At 38.0% G+C, this 14,947-nt stretch overlaps 3 protein-coding genes and 1 pseudogene across 7 annotated transcripts; 1 reads left to right on the top strand and 3 right to left on the bottom strand.

The window, feature by feature from the left end:
• The first annotated feature begins 3,720 nt into the window (after positions 1-3,720).
• On the top strand, positions 3,721-4,646 carry LOC104759051 (MYB-like transcription factor ETC1). Of its 2 annotated transcripts, none has more exons than XM_010482026.2 (3): positions 3,721-3,984; positions 4,114-4,201; positions 4,348-4,646. In XM_010482026.2, the coding sequence occupies exons 1-3, from the start codon at positions 3,915-3,917 to the stop codon at positions 4,442-4,444; spliced, it is 255 nt and encodes an 84-aa protein (XP_010480328.1). In that variant the 5' UTR covers positions 3,721-3,914; the 3' UTR covers positions 4,445-4,646. The 2 variants fall into 2 exon arrangements, with proteins under 2 accessions (XP_010480328.1, XP_010480333.1); XM_010482031.2 differs by having other exon boundaries at positions 3,788-3,984; positions 4,117-4,201.
• A 313-nt stretch (positions 4,647-4,959) lies between these two features.
• On the bottom strand, positions 4,960-6,454 carry LOC104759040 (UDP-glycosyltransferase 72B2 pseudogene; annotated as a pseudogene).
• Positions 6,455-8,072: 1,618 nt separating this feature from the next.
• Positions 8,073-10,239, bottom strand: LOC104759029 (protein trichome birefringence-like 25). The gene is made up of 3 exons (XM_087507543.1): positions 9,627-10,239; positions 9,102-9,385; positions 8,073-9,021 (listed from the first exon to the last, which is right to left on the bottom strand). The coding sequence occupies exons 1-3, from the start codon at positions 9,904-9,906 to the stop codon at positions 8,230-8,232; spliced, it is 1,356 nt and encodes a 451-aa protein (XP_087363669.1). The 5' UTR covers positions 9,907-10,239; the 3' UTR covers positions 8,073-8,229.
• Positions 10,240-11,056: 817 nt separating this feature from the next.
• LOC104759019 (uncharacterized) lies at positions 11,057-14,215 on the bottom strand. Of its 4 annotated transcripts, none has more exons than XR_015594735.1 (5): positions 13,756-14,194; positions 11,976-13,636; positions 11,839-11,888; positions 11,496-11,719; positions 11,057-11,400 (listed from the first exon to the last, which is right to left on the bottom strand). XR_015594735.1 is itself a non-coding variant. In XM_010481998.2 (5 exons), exons 2-5 carry the CDS (start codon positions 13,568-13,570, stop codon positions 11,343-11,345), a joined length of 1,938 nt encoding a protein of 645 aa, XP_010480300.2. In that variant the 5' UTR covers positions 13,571-13,636; positions 13,756-14,215; the 3' UTR covers positions 11,057-11,342. The 4 variants fall into 4 exon arrangements, 2 of the variants coding, with proteins under 2 accessions (XP_010480300.2, XP_087363668.1); XR_015594736.1 differs by having other exon boundaries at positions 11,976-13,539; positions 13,950-14,156; XM_010481998.2 differs by having other exon boundaries at positions 11,828-11,888; positions 13,756-14,215.
• Between the last annotated feature and the right edge of the window lie 732 nt (positions 14,216-14,947).

Raw genomic sequence — 14,947 nt, 5'->3', positions numbered from 1 at the left:
GATGGAAACTCAGCCTATTTTGATAGAATGGCAGAATCCAGGAAAGCTATAAACATGATTCATACTTTGTACGACGTTCAAGGAGTGAAGATTGAAACGCAAAAAGGGATCATTGACCATTGTGTGAAGTATTATGAGCAACTTCTTGGAGCTGAGGTAGGTCCTTGCCTACTCGAACAGGATGACATGAACCTGTTGTTGTCGTATCGCTGCTCTCCTCTCCAAATCAAAGATTTAGAACGTCTTTTCACAAAGGAGGAAATCAAGGAAGCATTTTTCTCCCTGCCAAGGAATAAATCGTGCGGACCTGATGGCTACTCTGCAGAGTTTTTCAAAGTCTCGTGGAGCATCATTGGTGCTGAAGTCACCAAAGCCATTGAAGAGTTCTTTAGCTTAGGAAGACTGTTAAAGCAATGGAATGCGACTACTATTGTCCTCATCCCGAAGACCTTGAATGCCTCAACAACCGCTGACTATAGACGTATCTCGTGTCTAAACACACTTTATAAGGTTATAGCAATGTTACTTACAGGAAGACTTCAAAAGCTGCTTACCCTTGTCATATCTCCGGAGCAGTCTGCTTTCCTTCAGGGTAGGTCACTTGCTGAAAATATCCTTCTAGCAACGGAGATGGTCCACGGATACAACTGGAGAAACATATCTCCCAGGGGCATGCTCAAGGTCGACCTGCGCAAAGCATTTGACACTGTACGTTGGGATTTTGTAATAGCTGCCTTGCGCGCCCTCGCTATCCCCAAAAAGTTTATAAACTGGATTCATCAGTGCATATCCACATCAACTTTCTCAGTCGCAGTAAATGGCTGCAACGGAGGTTTCTTTAAGAGCTCCCAAGGTTTAAGACAGGGAGACCCTCTTTCACCGTACCTGTTCGTTCTTGCAATGGAGGTCTTCTCAAAGTTACTTCAATCTAGATTTGACAGTGGTTATGTTCACTATCATCCCAAAGCTATTGATCTTACCATCTCCCATCTCATGTTCGCCGATGACGTTATGATCTTCTTCGATGGTGGTTGCTCCTCCCTACATGGCATTTGTGAAACTTTAGACAACTTTGCTTCTTGGTCGGGGTTGAGAGTCAATAAGGATAAAAGTCAGCTATTTCTTGCAGGACAAGACCAAATAGAAGCATCTGTTGCTACCTCCTATGGCTTCCCGCTAGGCTCCTTACCAGTCTGATACCTTGGACTCCCTCTAATGTGGAGAAAGCTTCGTATAGCAGAATACGAGCCTCTGCTTGACAAGATCACTAGAAGATTCCAATCCTGGTCCATCAAAGCCCTGTCCTTTGCGGGTCGGGTCTTGTTGATCTCCTCTGTCATATTTGGTTCCATAAATTTCTGGATGTCCACTTTTATCCTCCCAAAATGTTGCATCAAGAGAATAGAGCGCCTTTGCCAGAATTTCCTTTGGTCCGGAAATATTGATGAAGGCAAAGCTGCTAAGGTGACTTGGGTATCATTATGCTTGCCTAAGGATGAAGGCGGTCTTGGTTTTAGGAGCCTCACAGATTGGAATAAGACCCTTCTGCTCAGGCTCATCTGGAGGTTGTTTGAGAATAATGGATCGATCTGGGCAGCTTGCCACCATCACCACCATATAAAGAATAGTTCCTTCTGGGAAATCTCCATTAAAGCTTCTGACACTTATTCCTGGAAGAGGCTGCTAGGGTTAAGGCCTCTCGCGGAACATTTCATCAAAGCACAAGTAGGTAACGGCTTAAAAGCTTCCTATTGGTTTGACAGTTGGACTTCCCTTGGTCCCTTGTTGAAGAAACTTGGTAATTTTGGCCCTCGACACATGCGAATCCCGCTAGATGCACGAGTTGTAGACGGATACAGAGATGGTGACTGGATAATCCCCTTATCTAGATCAGCAGCGGCTACCGCTATTCATGATCATATATCCTCCCTCCCTGCCCCGTCCCTTGATTCTCCAGATGACTTTTTTGTTTGGTCTGTTAATGATGTGGTTTGTCAGGGTTTTTCTTCAGCAATGACTTGGGAATCACTCAGGCCTAAGGTATTGCCGAAGGACTGGATCCCCTCTGTGTGGTTTAAGGGTGCAATACCTCGGTTTGCTTTCCAAATGTGGATTGCCACACTTGACAGACTACCCACCCGTCAACGCCTCGCAGCATGGGGACAGCTGAGATTGTCTGAGTGTTGTCTATGTACGATCGAGACGGAGTCAAGGGATCACTTAATGCTCGTGTGTGAGTTCTCAGCCCAACTTTGGAGGATGATCTTCAGCAGAATGTGCCCCCGTCAACGGCTATTCTGCTCATGGAACGAACTCCTCTCCTGGACTAGACAATCTTCAAACTCCGCCCTTGCTCTGTTACGCAAAGTGGTCGCAGAGGCAGCTATCTATAACATTTGGAGGCAAAGGAACAACCTTCTCCATAACTCTTGCAGGCTCGTCCCGTCTATCATCTTCAAGATACTCGCCAGGGAGGTATGCAACATCATCACAACAAGAAGACTAAAGAAGCATTGGTGAAACCTAATGCTTCTTTGGATCCGTTAACAACCCAAATCTTTGTAACTCTATAGCAGCTTTGTTTTATTTTTCTGCCTAAACTGCTGTTGTGTAGTTTTTATCTTTCGTAAAATCTTTATTCATTATTAATGATATTTAAATGTTTAGCAAAAAAAAATTAAGGAAACTTTAAAAAAAAAAAAAAAAAAAAAAAAAAAAAAAAAAAAAAAAAAAAAGCGTCGAGCGAAGACCAAGGAGGGCGTCATGAATCATGCGATGGTCCCAACAAATTAAAATGAAATTAAAAAATCCACGTGTCATGTTCAGTTGCAACTGCATAGTTTGTTCAGTAATCAGAGTAGTACGTTGCTCTCTCAACCTTTTTTGTTTGTTTTTATTTAAAAGTAATGTAGAGATAAATACAATAAAACCGAACAAAAAAATAAAAAGAAGCATTGTAATAAAATTTGCGATGTGAGAATTAATTGGGGAATATCCAGGAGTTGACGTTTAAAAATTCATTTTTATATTCAACCCTAACAAACTTTCAACTCTTGTTTTGATAGTTCTAACAATATATTTCATTAAATTGAGAATTTATTTCATATGAAAGTTGTATAATAGTCGACTGAGAAATCCATAATAAATGTTAGTGATTATCCTAATGCTTTTTTTTTCTTTTTGGGTAGGATTTTGTTTTCTTTTTTGGTAGGAAGTGATTATCCTAATGCTTTGTCTATATATCGCTGATAATATTGATACTGTACTTTTAATTTGAAAGTTTCCGTGGTTAAATGAAGTCTATATACAGCTGAATACACGTGTGCATAAACCCACTAACACATCGGTAACTTAGTTGATTAATCTCAAGATTCTCTAACTAAATCATGATTTCATTAATTTTTATGCAGTATGTGTAGATTAAATATCAAGTCAAAGGCAAGTAGTAGTATGATAGTATCGTTTAAAAAAAAAAAAAAAGCAATTAGGCAAGAACATGACGGAGTAAATGATGTAATGAAACATGTTTCTTATTGGTTCTTAATTAGCGAAATCCCTCGAGCCATTATATTGGCATAGCATATATTACTCTGTCACCCATCATAAGTTGCAAATTGATTAATAAGAATGATATATTTATGATTCTTAATTTTCTTAAGAGTTAAATCCGATTTTAAGGAAAATAAAAAAAGTACGGTAATACAACATCATACCTGATTCCTTAATGTGGAAACCGACCAAACCGGTCGTTAAAATTTTTCCCCTATAAATAGGGAAGAGGCTTTCATGTCCTCCTTCCCTTAAAAATCCACCCACTCCTCCTCTCTCTATACCCTTAAACCGTACTAAACCGTATCGATTGATAAAATTGCAAGGTACGATCGTAAAATCTTGGTAAAGTAATTTTGAGATAGATGGAAACGCAGCGTAAGTCGAAGCATCGCAAGACCAATCCAACCATTGTTGCCTCTTCTTCTGATCAAGGTATTAACATTTCTCAGCTAATTTTAACTCATCATGATCTCCATAATACGGCGTCGTTTTTTCCAGTTAATTTTTTTTTGTATATATGTCCTTTCTTTATCTTTGATTTAACTTGATGACGTGGAACAGAAGTGAGCAGTCTTGAGTGGGAAGAAATAGCAATGGCTCAAGAAGAAGAGGATTTGATTTGCAGGATGTTCAAGCTTGTCGGTGAAAGGTATTTATTTCTTTCTTTCTTTCTTTCTCTTTTTCTTTTCTAAATTATTAGTATTTTTTAGTTAATCTTTCCATGTCTGATTATTTACCATAGGTGAATTAAAGATTAATGCTTTTTTTATTATTTAAATTTGTCTTTAAATTAAGGTGGGATTTAATAGCTGGGAGGATTCCAGGAAGAACAGCAGAAGAGATCGAGAGGTTTTGGGTGATGAAGAATCATCGAAGATCTTTGTTACGTTGATCGCCAAGTACTCTAAAATCATTTTTCTAATATTGGAAAAAAAAAAAATGAAGTCTATACATATATATCCTCTACTATTCGTTGGTATCTGCAGTTTTGTTCGTGAATTTGAAGTATTAGTTGTATTTCTCGTGTTTTCATCTTGTGTGTACCTTTGTTCTTTGATAAAAAAAACCATGAACCGAACCTTTATTTTTTTGAAGTTAAAATTGTAATCAACCATTGAAAAAGGGACTATTATCTAATAAGTTAAAAGTTGTGAGGATAAATTTGTGTGCCCATACTTGGAGCACTGAGGCATGCGAAAGATTGATGGGCCTTAACAAAAAAGTCCCATATAAAATCGTTCAATATAATATTGTATGTGTGAATACAAACCATTACAAGTGCATACAAACATTCATATTAAATAACTATTTGAAGATAACCTAATCTGGTAAACAGATGAAAGGAGGTTACCTTCTCAATCTTCTATTTGTAGCATTTGTACGAAAATCATATTGTTTCTGACGAGGTAAAAAAAAAACAGTTTCTTCTATATGTTGGTGTGACTCCTTAAAGCGTAATGCATATTTTTGAAGCATTTTGATATGGTCCATACAGAGAGAATGTAAGTTTAATGGGACGTCTCTTGGTTGATTTCTAGCTGGTGGGCTTTCCACTTTAACAAAAGTTCACTAAATGACTTCGTGGAGAAGCCAACAAGTCCTTCTTTCAACTCTTGCATTTTATTCCCTATGGCTTTACCTTCTTCTCCTTCCATCAGTTCCTTCACCACTCTCACCACTTCTTCCCTCCCTACAATCCCATCTTCACCCGCAAGCACTCTTAGAGCCGCTCCAACGTCCTCCGCGAGTAGCAATGCATTCATCTTTTGCTCAGCGAATAAAGGCCATGCTATGAGTGGTACACCGTTTACGATGCTTTCCAGGATCGAGTTCCATCCACAATGTGTTAAAAACCCACATGTGGATGGATGAGCCAGGATTTGAATCTGTGGTGCCCATGACCGAACCACTAGACCTTTTTCTTTGGTTCGGTCTAAGAACCCAAGTGGTAAAAACGTAAATGGGTCGGTTTGGCTGTGTGGATTGAGATACGACGAACTAGCTATTCCACTTGGACTTCGTATGACCCAAATAAACCGTTTTTCACTGTCCGCTAAACCAAGAGCAAGCTCATTGAACTGCTCTAACGTAAGTGTTCCACCGCTTCCAAATGATATATACAGAACTGAGCCGAATGGTTGTTTGTCAAGCCAATTCAAACACTCGGACTCGTCTTTCATGTTAACATCAGATGAATTTGTGCTAACCAGCGGCCCAATCGGTTAAACCGGTGGTTTATCAGGACCCGGTTCTTGTAAAGCCTTTATAGCGTTTGGCTCTAGATCGAAGAAGGAATTGACTAGAACCCCTTTAGCTTCTCTCAATCTCTTTAGCTTCTTGAGCCGGATCGACCAAATCCTTACCGGTTATGGGGACACAGCCGGGAAATTTAACCGGTTCGGTTAAGTACCTAAATTCACACGACACCGTTTCGTCTAGTTTAGGCAAGTGAAGACAAAATGACAAGAAGTTGGCAGTAGTTGCATAGAAAACGTATGGTGACATGTGGAACTCAACGGCCACGTCGAACGCATCCGTACCAAATAGATCGACGATGAGGACCGCCGGGAGACGTTTCCTCGCTGATAAAGACTCGAAAAGCTCTCTTAGCGCTGGATTGGAACGAGTCATGGTGAGCATGATCCGAGTTTCGATTCGTGCCGTCGAGGGAACATCGGAAAGATCGGCGGGAGGGAGGAATACGGTGGCTATGGAGGAAGGGAGAGAGTTAAGAACGGATCTTTGTGCCTTAGAAGGAGAAGATTCACTGGAGAGGATCAATGTGACGGTGAAAAAGTGGTGCTCAACGAGTCGCTTTGCTAACTCGACGAATGGGATGAGGTGACCCATTCCCGGACTCGGTATGATTGCTATGTGGAGTGTGTGCTTGCGCCATTAAAAGCAAGATTCAAGATTGTGAAATTAAAGGATTTTTATTTCTTCTTGATTTCTTGTTTTCTTGAGAAATATTTATGCTCACTCCTTTCATTTATGGTACGTACGTAGTCTCTTTATAGACCATGCTCGTGGTTATAGCTACAAGTTCTTTGGGAATTACCTTCTTTTTTGGTGGTTCTCTTTTTTTTTGTTCGTTTTGTGTGGACGCTATTAAGGTTGGTCAGTTAAAGTTTTGGTACGATAAGTCGATAACGATACTACGATTGGAAGATGAAAAATCAAAATACTGGGCCTCTATAACAATTTATAAAAGCTATAACAATTTATTTTCTTTTGTGAAACAAGAGATGACAAAGAAAAATTACGGAACCTTTTTGAGAAAATAGTGATCAGTTTCTACTTTTTATGAGTTTTAAGTTTTTATTTTCCAAAAACATAGAACCAATTTAGAAACAAAAAATACAGTTTTTTTTTTCCTTTTTTTAATAAGCAAATTATGGTAAATTGGGCTACATGGCATTAGTAGGTCAAGATCAAGTGTTAGTTTTAAATTTGGTAAATGTGTAGCCTAAACCTGATCCGGTTCAGGGGAGGATTGGTTTAAATGTTAATTATGATTTGACAATTGAGAGAGCCTTTCTCTCCAAGTTAATATAGTCTAGTCTCTCCCTATTATTGGGTTTAGACGTTTAGTATAGTTGTTCTTGTGCCTCCGAGCAAAGCAACATTGTCTTTCTTCTTCTGTTATACTTATATATCTTTAGGTAAGAGTTATCGCTTTAACTACTCATGCACGCATGATGATGCAACATAATAATGGAAGTTGCGTGGATGGAAAGGAGAAGATGCTTATCTACGAGTACCTGGAGAATGGAAGTCTCGCCTCTTTTATCTTGGGTTAGTTAAGTTGTCTTCTTAAAGCTGTGTTAGTGGAATGTGTCTTTTTTAAGTAGTATAGAATTTGAATGTGTCTTTTAAGTAGTATACAATTTGAATGTGTTTTTGTTGTTGTTGTTTTGTAGACAAAACAACAGGCTGTAATATGAGTTGGCAAACGAGAATCAAAATCATAAATGGTATTGCTCGAGGAATTATGTATCTTCATCAAGACGCCCGATTGAAAATATTTCATAGGATCTAAAACCTAGCAATGTTTTGCCGACAAACATTGCTAGGTTTAAATAATTATTTATTTTAAAATTATTTTTTATGAGTTTTGCTTTCTTACCAGTTAAATTGTATTTTTAATGCAAAATGACTATACCTTTTTTGTATAATATTGCATAACTTTTGCCAATAGTAGAAAACGGATTAAATGATATGAAATCATAAGTTTAACGTGATTTCGCCCCATTGATCAAGAACGGCAACATAACATCGGCCGATCAGGAAGTAAAACGTCCCATTGATCGAATCTTAATTAAATATATATACCACATTAGAATGTATATTGTCTTATGTTATATCTTAAAGTCGTATAAAGTAATGTATTGTATAAAATATTTCTTTTATATCTAAATAGTTTTTCATGAGTTTTACTTTTTTTCCAGTTGAATTGTATTTTCATACAAAACAACTATACATTTTTTTGTGCATAATTTTTGCATAAGTTTTACATAATATTTGCATAACTAACACTTCTTATTTAATTTGTGTAAAACGACACGGCGTTTCTATATATCCCACATCAAAAATACGAACAAACTAATTACAACAACAAAGCAACAATAATAATAAATAGCACGTGAAGTGGAGGCTATTCTCGTCTTTTGACATCCGTCACCTGTGCAGTTCCCAGTTAAGCATCACTTCCACCATAAGATCATTCCATGAATCAATCGGACCGGGTAAGCACCAGTGAAGACAATCGTTTTGAATATGATTCACCTCGTTGCTCTTCACCCCCTCGAAAGGATTAGGATACCGGTACGGTCCGGGATGTCCATCTGGCCGGAGAAGCGACATTGAAGTTGTGTCAAGTAATCCAATGTTGGCTTGTTGTGGTAATGCTGTTGTCTTATGGAACTCCTCGAGCTCGATATCACGCATCGACACATCCTCGGTCTTCATCTCTCCTTGGCTGTCCGTAATAGGCATCGTTCGATTGCAGAAACCACCAGTGTTCCACTCCCCATTCTCGAAATGATCAGGAGTCGTTGTCCTGAACAGAACCTGAGCTTTATGGGTTGGTTCGGCGACGAAGTCTAGAACCAAACGTAGCGCTTTCCTGTACGAGTAAAGGTAACCGAGCTCGGTGAGATTGTTCTTCCCTTGGCAGTAATGGCATCCGGATAAAGTGTTGTTTTCATGGAAGATTGAAGTTTTGAGGAACCATTTGCCGCCGGAGATGACAACGTAGTCGAAATTGGTGTACTGATCAGTCCAAGTGTGGTCTAACATGTCGAGGTGGAGTTGAATGTCAGAGAAGGAAACACCATCGAGGTTCTCAAAGGTTTCAGCTTTAAGAAGGAAAGGAGACCAAATGACTGAGAGTGTGAAGTTGTGAGAAGGGAATCTCCAAATCTTTGATCTGTATTCCTTGTCATGGTATATTTCCTCTACTTCTTCTACCTTTACAAAGGCAAATCGAATTTGACATCAAACAAAGAATCCAACTTGAGAATCAAATCAGACAGATATGAAATTGGTACCTGAGAGAGAATGCAGATGAGGGATTGAACATGGTTACGAGAGATGGAATCACCGATAAAAGCCCACCATTTGTTCCTCATCTGTTGGAGGAATTGCTCAGGATTAAACCTAGGGAGATCGCAGTCGCGAGGTTGCCATCTCCACATAAGGTAGTTCACATCAGGGCGTCCGTTGCTCAAGCAATTCTGGTGATCTTGGATATGACGGCAAGTGACATTGGTGTAGACTGGACCTGATGGGTCTGGTACCCACTTTCCAGTAAAGATATCACACTTGCTGCTAACTACAATGGTTTCATTTCACACACAGAATTTAATCAAACACTTGGTGAACAGAACACTAAATTATCCCAAATAACAAAAAAAAAAAAAAAAAATCAATTTTTTTTGGGGCTAAATTTAGGGTTTTTACGAAAAAAAGAAAGAAAAAAGGAACTCAATTGCTTGGATCTTACTCAATTGAATTGATTTCTCGAATTTGGGACTAATTAATGACTGATGACTGAAAAAAGAATCTCTGTTTACCATTTTGAGAAGCAATGGTGGTTGCAGTGATGTTTCCTGGGGAGGCTGGAGCTTGAGCTAAGGAAGTGAGACCGGAAGGAGAATCCGGCGGGGTTTGAACTTGGGTGACCGGAGAGACGGTGGAGTCAGTGACGATAAAACGGTAAGCGAGACCGATCAAGAGGGAGAAAGCGACAAATTTGAGGAAGATTTGATTGCGTTGGTGAGAAGAAGAAGAAGAACCAAAGAAAGGGTTTCCTTCAATCTTCATGTTCTTAGACAACAATTTTAATGAATCCATTCTAATGATTATTAGATCACTGCGTTTTTTTTCTTTCTAATATTAATAATTGAGCTTTCTTGGTTGGCGTTGAAAGCGATGAACTTCTTTGAAATAATAAAAGACAGAGCGGACTCTGTTTTTCTTTTCTTTTTTTTTCCTTCTTTCAAAACTATACACTCTTAGGTCTGTTTGTTTGTTTGTAAGCAAAAGATTTGATGTCGGCCGTGGCTTAATTAAAGAGATTTGTGGTGAGAGATTCAGAACAAAGAAAACTCTAATGATTAGGCCTCCTTAATTGCTTTTTAAGATACAAATTTTAAAGCGATTGTATGTTTTGTCTCTTTAAGCAATGATTAAGCCATCCATAGTAGGAGCATTAATTATTTACAGTAACTGGAAAAAAAATGCATAGAACCATAGCATAAGTACTTTTTTTTTTTTTTTTTTTTTTGTCAAACAGCATAAGTACTTTTCTAAGACGTTAAAAATATGATTTATAATTAAGTTTGAAAAAATTAAAATATAGAGTAAAGAAATCTTTATTTGTAATGAACATTATGTGATTCAGTTTTGTATTTTGTAATGTCTATCATTTTTTTATATATAAAGTATATAAAATAACACAGATTTGAAGGAAAGTACAAAACTGTGAAACGAAAAACTGATAAGAATATATGTCACTTCGGAATGGTCCTACTCCTACAGTATTCATTGATTTAGGAGCAAATGATGGATAGAGACCTCTCTCCTTTTTTTCCCAACTAAAGTCTAACGAAGATAGAGAGATCTCGCACCTAAAAACCCCTTGTGTGAGTCTGAGTATATAAATTATTGTCTAGATTATGCTTACAAATATAATTAAACATCTCATCAGACGAAACAAAAAAATTTGTCTTTAAATAATCAATATACGGGTTAATAGGTTATACTCGTTAATATTCATGATAATTTTTTGTTTTTAAACTTCGTATCAACATTATCTAGAATTTTTTTTTATAATAAAATTTAAGAAATAGTTAAACTACGCATGGTACACCACTACCACGACCACGAGGCCCATACTGACTAAATTATTCAATGGGCTTGAATCTTGGCTACGTGGACCCGTCTTACTTGAAGTTGATTTTGTAATTCACTGTCTCTCTGTTTTTTCTGGAAAACGTTCAGGTACAGCCTGGAACAGATCTATATCTTCTGTCATATTTTCCAAAAGATTATCCACAATAAAAAAAAATGATCAAATTTACATCAACCAGATCACAAAAAAGAAGCAAAAGAAAGTCCAAATGGTTATCTTTAACTTTAACACCAAAACAAAAACAAAGATTGGAACTAAACTGAAAAAACAGAACTTATGGGTTAGCAATGATGTGTTATATTTATATCACAAGCACAATTTACACTGTAATCGAAGATCGGCACCAGAGAGGCTGAATCAAGCTGATGAAGAAGCATCATGACACTAATGATCTTGGGACTCTCATGCCAAATCCATGCTTAACCTTGTCAATCCTGTTTCAGTTTTCAACAAATGAGTTAATATATCCCATAATCAACTAAAAGTTTTGATCTAAGACTTTATTACAAAGACTTGTGTTGTTCCTTACGTTGGAGCCAATCTGCCAAGACTCTTAAGTTCTTCACCAGAGTCTCCATCAAGAACTCTTCCTGATATATCAACAATGTAAGCACGGTTCTTGCCTCGAGGAAGACCTCTCCCTGAGAGTAACTCAAGATCTCTTTCGTGAAGCTCTCTTCCGTTCACAAACACGCTCGTGTTTCCTGCACCGCAGTTATCTGGCATTGGAAGGCTAAACTCTTCGATGAATGGCTGCATCAACCAATTATTCTCCATCAAGCACCAATACAACAAACTCACAAGAAACAGAGAAAACCGTGAAGGTAAAATAAATGGAAGATTAGTGAAGAATGTTCTCACTGGAATTATACCGAGACACGGGTTTCCCATCACTCCCCAGAAACCAGCACGGTAATCATACCTAATCAGATTCATAAGATAAAGATGATCTCTTCAGCAACTGATCAATCTTTTGTCCTAAGTAAATCAAATTGTGACCAAAACGTACCAGTACTTGCCAGCTTGAACTGGTCCAGCTTGTTTCTCAGCACTGATAACCAGATCTTCCGGTATCAGATGCCCATTCACCCAAACCTCTAACTGCTCGTTGTTTTGGTCGTTAGAGATGATTTTATCTGGGTAACCGTACTCACTACTCTGTTTTCTGTTTCTTGGTCTGCTCTCTTCTTTGCTGGTTTTTGTGATACTTGAATCTTCAGTCACCCCAGTGTTATTATAGTACTCATTATAAGAAACATCAGTCTCGGTAGCTATTGATTCTGGTTTCAGCGAGTCTTGTTTCGCGTAGGATTCTTGCTTATTGTACCCTAACTGGGCCATTCCGTAAGTGATTGCAGCTCGGTTTACATTAGAATACTCAAAGAGCTCAAGAAGATTAGAATTTACAGGAGGAGGGGGAGGAGGAACTTTTGCGCCTTGTGCTCTGCGGCGAACAGACTTGACAACCTCTTTCTGGGGTTCACTAGAAATGCTCGCTCTTTCTTCATCGTCTGAGAGTTCACTAGGCGATACAGCATCGACACTTTTCATTTCCTGGTGTATTCTTGGTTCCTCATCCTTAAGTGGATAATCATCTACAACTGCGGTTGGTTCGCTTCTATCATCAAGGGCAGAAGAGGAGAAAACAAGCTTGTTATCAACAACTTTGACACTGATAAACTCAGAACAAGCACCACACTGCAGCTTTTGTTGCCTATCCTGAGCAAGAAGCTTCTTCTTAGGCAGATAGAGCAGCTCAAAGCAATTGTGACAAGCAACAAAAGGCGCACCGCCAGCTAAAGGATGGCAACGACGGGAATCAGAATCTGAGACAGCTTTCTGGACATAACCACGAGCAAAGGCACCACCACCAAAATCAGAATCAATTTCACTAGGCCACCTCGTGTGATGAACATCAGCATGTGGACTAAAAGCACCCATATTCTCATTGTGGTGGTGCACAACAGGGCTATATGGGACATCACCGTCACCGTACCTACTAGGAGTAGCAGGAAAGAATCTAGGATCCTGTAACTGTGGGTCAAATAGATCAGGACCAATATCTACATACTGACCTTGAGGAGGAGGAGGAGGCAGCATATGATTCGGGTAATGAGGATAAAAGTTTTGAGGTTTCCTATGGAGGATAGGGAATGCATAAGGGTCTATATAAGGCGACGGTGGAACATGACTCGTGGTAGGATACATTATTCCATAAGATGGATATGGATGGTAGTAAGAAGGATGGAAACCCATTGGTGGTGGTGGCTGATCAGCCCCAACATTAGCACTGGCATTAGCTCCACCGCGGAGAAGATGATCTTTAATAGAATCAAGTTTCCTGAGAAGCTCGGCTTGTTGTTGATCTGTGTAGTGAATAGGTTTGTTTATGGGGGTGGTGGCTGTGTTCTTCTTAGAAGAAGAATCTGAATCAGTCTCTTCCTTGACGAGTCTCTGAGACCCCCCAGGTCGTGAATTCGAATCGTCTCGGCGATTTCTCATCGGGCTCGAAGAAGAATCATTGAGCTCCTCTTTGAACAATATGTCTTCGTCAGGTCTTGTTGAACCAGCATCTGCTCCGGAAACGTCACCGCTTGTCCTCATCGGAGTGTGTCTTTCTTCTCCGACGAAGACTAAGCTTCTCTAGGGTTTTGCTTGTTTTAACCGCAACTGAAATAATAATAACAATCCGAATTAATCAACATATGTATATTTCTCTAATTCAATCAGCAATTCAACATTCCAACGGCAAAAATTAGACAACCAAAAAGAGGAAAACTTAAACGTACCTTCGAAGAAAGGGGGGATTTTTTTTTTGGGGCAAATTGGTTCTCCGGTGAGAATGAATTCACAAAGCTTTTTTTTTTTTTTTTATATATAAATTAGAAAGAGTCCTTTTGAAATTTTCAAGAGTGTTCCCTTTAAATAAATAATCAAAAGAGTTTGAACTGGAAAGCTTAAAGGAGGAAACAAAAAAAAATACTGTTGCTTTCTCTTGCACTTTGCTTCGTTTTCCGGGGAATCTTAATCTACTCTCTACTACTACTGGTACTCTGGGAAATAGAAGAAGAAGAAGAAGATCGGCGATGGAGTTTGAATATATATATATTCAGAGGGAGAGAGAGAGAGCAATTCTTTAAGGATAGAAGAAGAAGAAGAAGTCAACGGACTTTAGCAATTTTTAAGATTCGATATTTAGAATTTTATAATTTCAGACATAGATAATCTAGAAACCAATCAACTACAAGTATTATTTTTAATTTTAAGGGATAGGTCTTTTACCAGGTCAAGTTGACCAAGAGATAACGTGACGACCAACCAAATATATTTACACTTATTTGAACTCTTAACCCTTAACCCAAGATTTACATAATACATAGAGATCAAATAGAACTAATTCCAATTTATATATTTGCAAATGACAATATTAGTTCTTGATTGTGTTTTTTTTTAGCAATACTCTTGAACTATTATAGTAGTTACACATTGACGATGGAGGATTTACTTTGTCAAATTAAGTATATGGTGTGTGCCATGCTCCCAAGACGTGCTCATAACTTGATGAATAATTGTATTCTAATCCTAATAGCTCACTACTTTTTGTTTGTTTGTTGATGAGTTTCATAAATCAACGCTTAATTAAATAGTCGATTTATTTGTCAAACAAAATTCAAATTCTCTGTGTTACATACATCATCTCAAAAGTTTAGAAATGTATTTTTTTTTTTTTTTTTAAATAGGGTGACAATGACGGATGTTAGAGGAAACTAGCTGTAAATTATTTGTTTATATACAAACTCCACTTGCTTTCAAGCATCGGTTAATTTTGTCAATTCAGTAGGGTTACTAGGGTATATTATTAATAAAGTCATAAAACGTACTTAAAACAAAATTTCATTAAGATATAACATCAAATTTAGGTCGTCTTCTTTGATGTAAAACGTATTTAAAACAACTTACAACGTTGTTTTACATCAAAGA

The sequence above is a fragment of the Camelina sativa genome, chromosome 3, assembly GCF_030686135.1.
Source record: "Camelina sativa cultivar CO46 ecotype springtype chromosome 3, ASM3068613v1".
Classification (NCBI taxonomy): Eukaryota; Viridiplantae; Streptophyta; class Magnoliopsida; order Brassicales; family Brassicaceae; genus Camelina; species Camelina sativa.
The sequence above is the reverse complement of the archived record's forward strand: the minus strand, read 5'-3'. Positions and strand labels throughout refer to the sequence as shown.

Excerpts from the sequence above, each read along its gene's own strand:
- LOC104759051 (XM_010482026.2), top strand. The coding sequence starts at position 3,915 with ATGGAAACGCAGCGTAAGTCGAAGCATCGCAAGACCAATCCAACCATT. Across the intron at positions 3,985-4,113 it reads TGCCTCTTCTTCTGATCAAG|AAGTGAGCAGTCTTGAGTGG; the intron begins GTATTAACATTT and ends GACGTGGAACAG. Across the intron at positions 4,202-4,347 it reads TTCAAGCTTGTCGGTGAAAG|GTGGGATTTAATAGCTGGGA; the intron begins GTATTTATTTCT and ends CTTTAAATTAAG.
- LOC104759029 (XM_087507543.1), bottom strand. The coding sequence starts at position 9,906 with ATGGATTCATTAAAATTGTTGTCTAAGAACATGAAGATTGAAGGAAAC. Across the intron at positions 9,386-9,626 it reads CACCATTGCTTCTCAAAATG|TTAGCAGCAAGTGTGATATC; the intron begins GTAAACAGAGAT and ends AAACCATTGTAG. Across the intron at positions 9,022-9,101 it reads TCATCTGCATTCTCTCTCAG|GTAGAAGAAGTAGAGGAAAT; the intron begins GTACCAATTTCA and ends GCCTTTGTAAAG.
- LOC104759019 (XM_010481998.2), bottom strand. The coding sequence starts at position 13,570 with ATGAGGACAAGCGGTGACGTTTCCGGAGCAGATGCTGGTTCAACAAGA. Across the intron at positions 11,889-11,975 it reads GTTCAAGCTGGCAAGTACTG|GTATGATTACCGTGCTGGTT; the intron begins GTACGTTTTGGT and ends GAATCTGATTAG. Across the intron at positions 11,720-11,827 it reads CGTGTCTCGGTATAATTCCA|CCATTCATCGAAGAGTTTAG; the intron begins GTGAGAACATTC and ends TGGTTGATGCAG.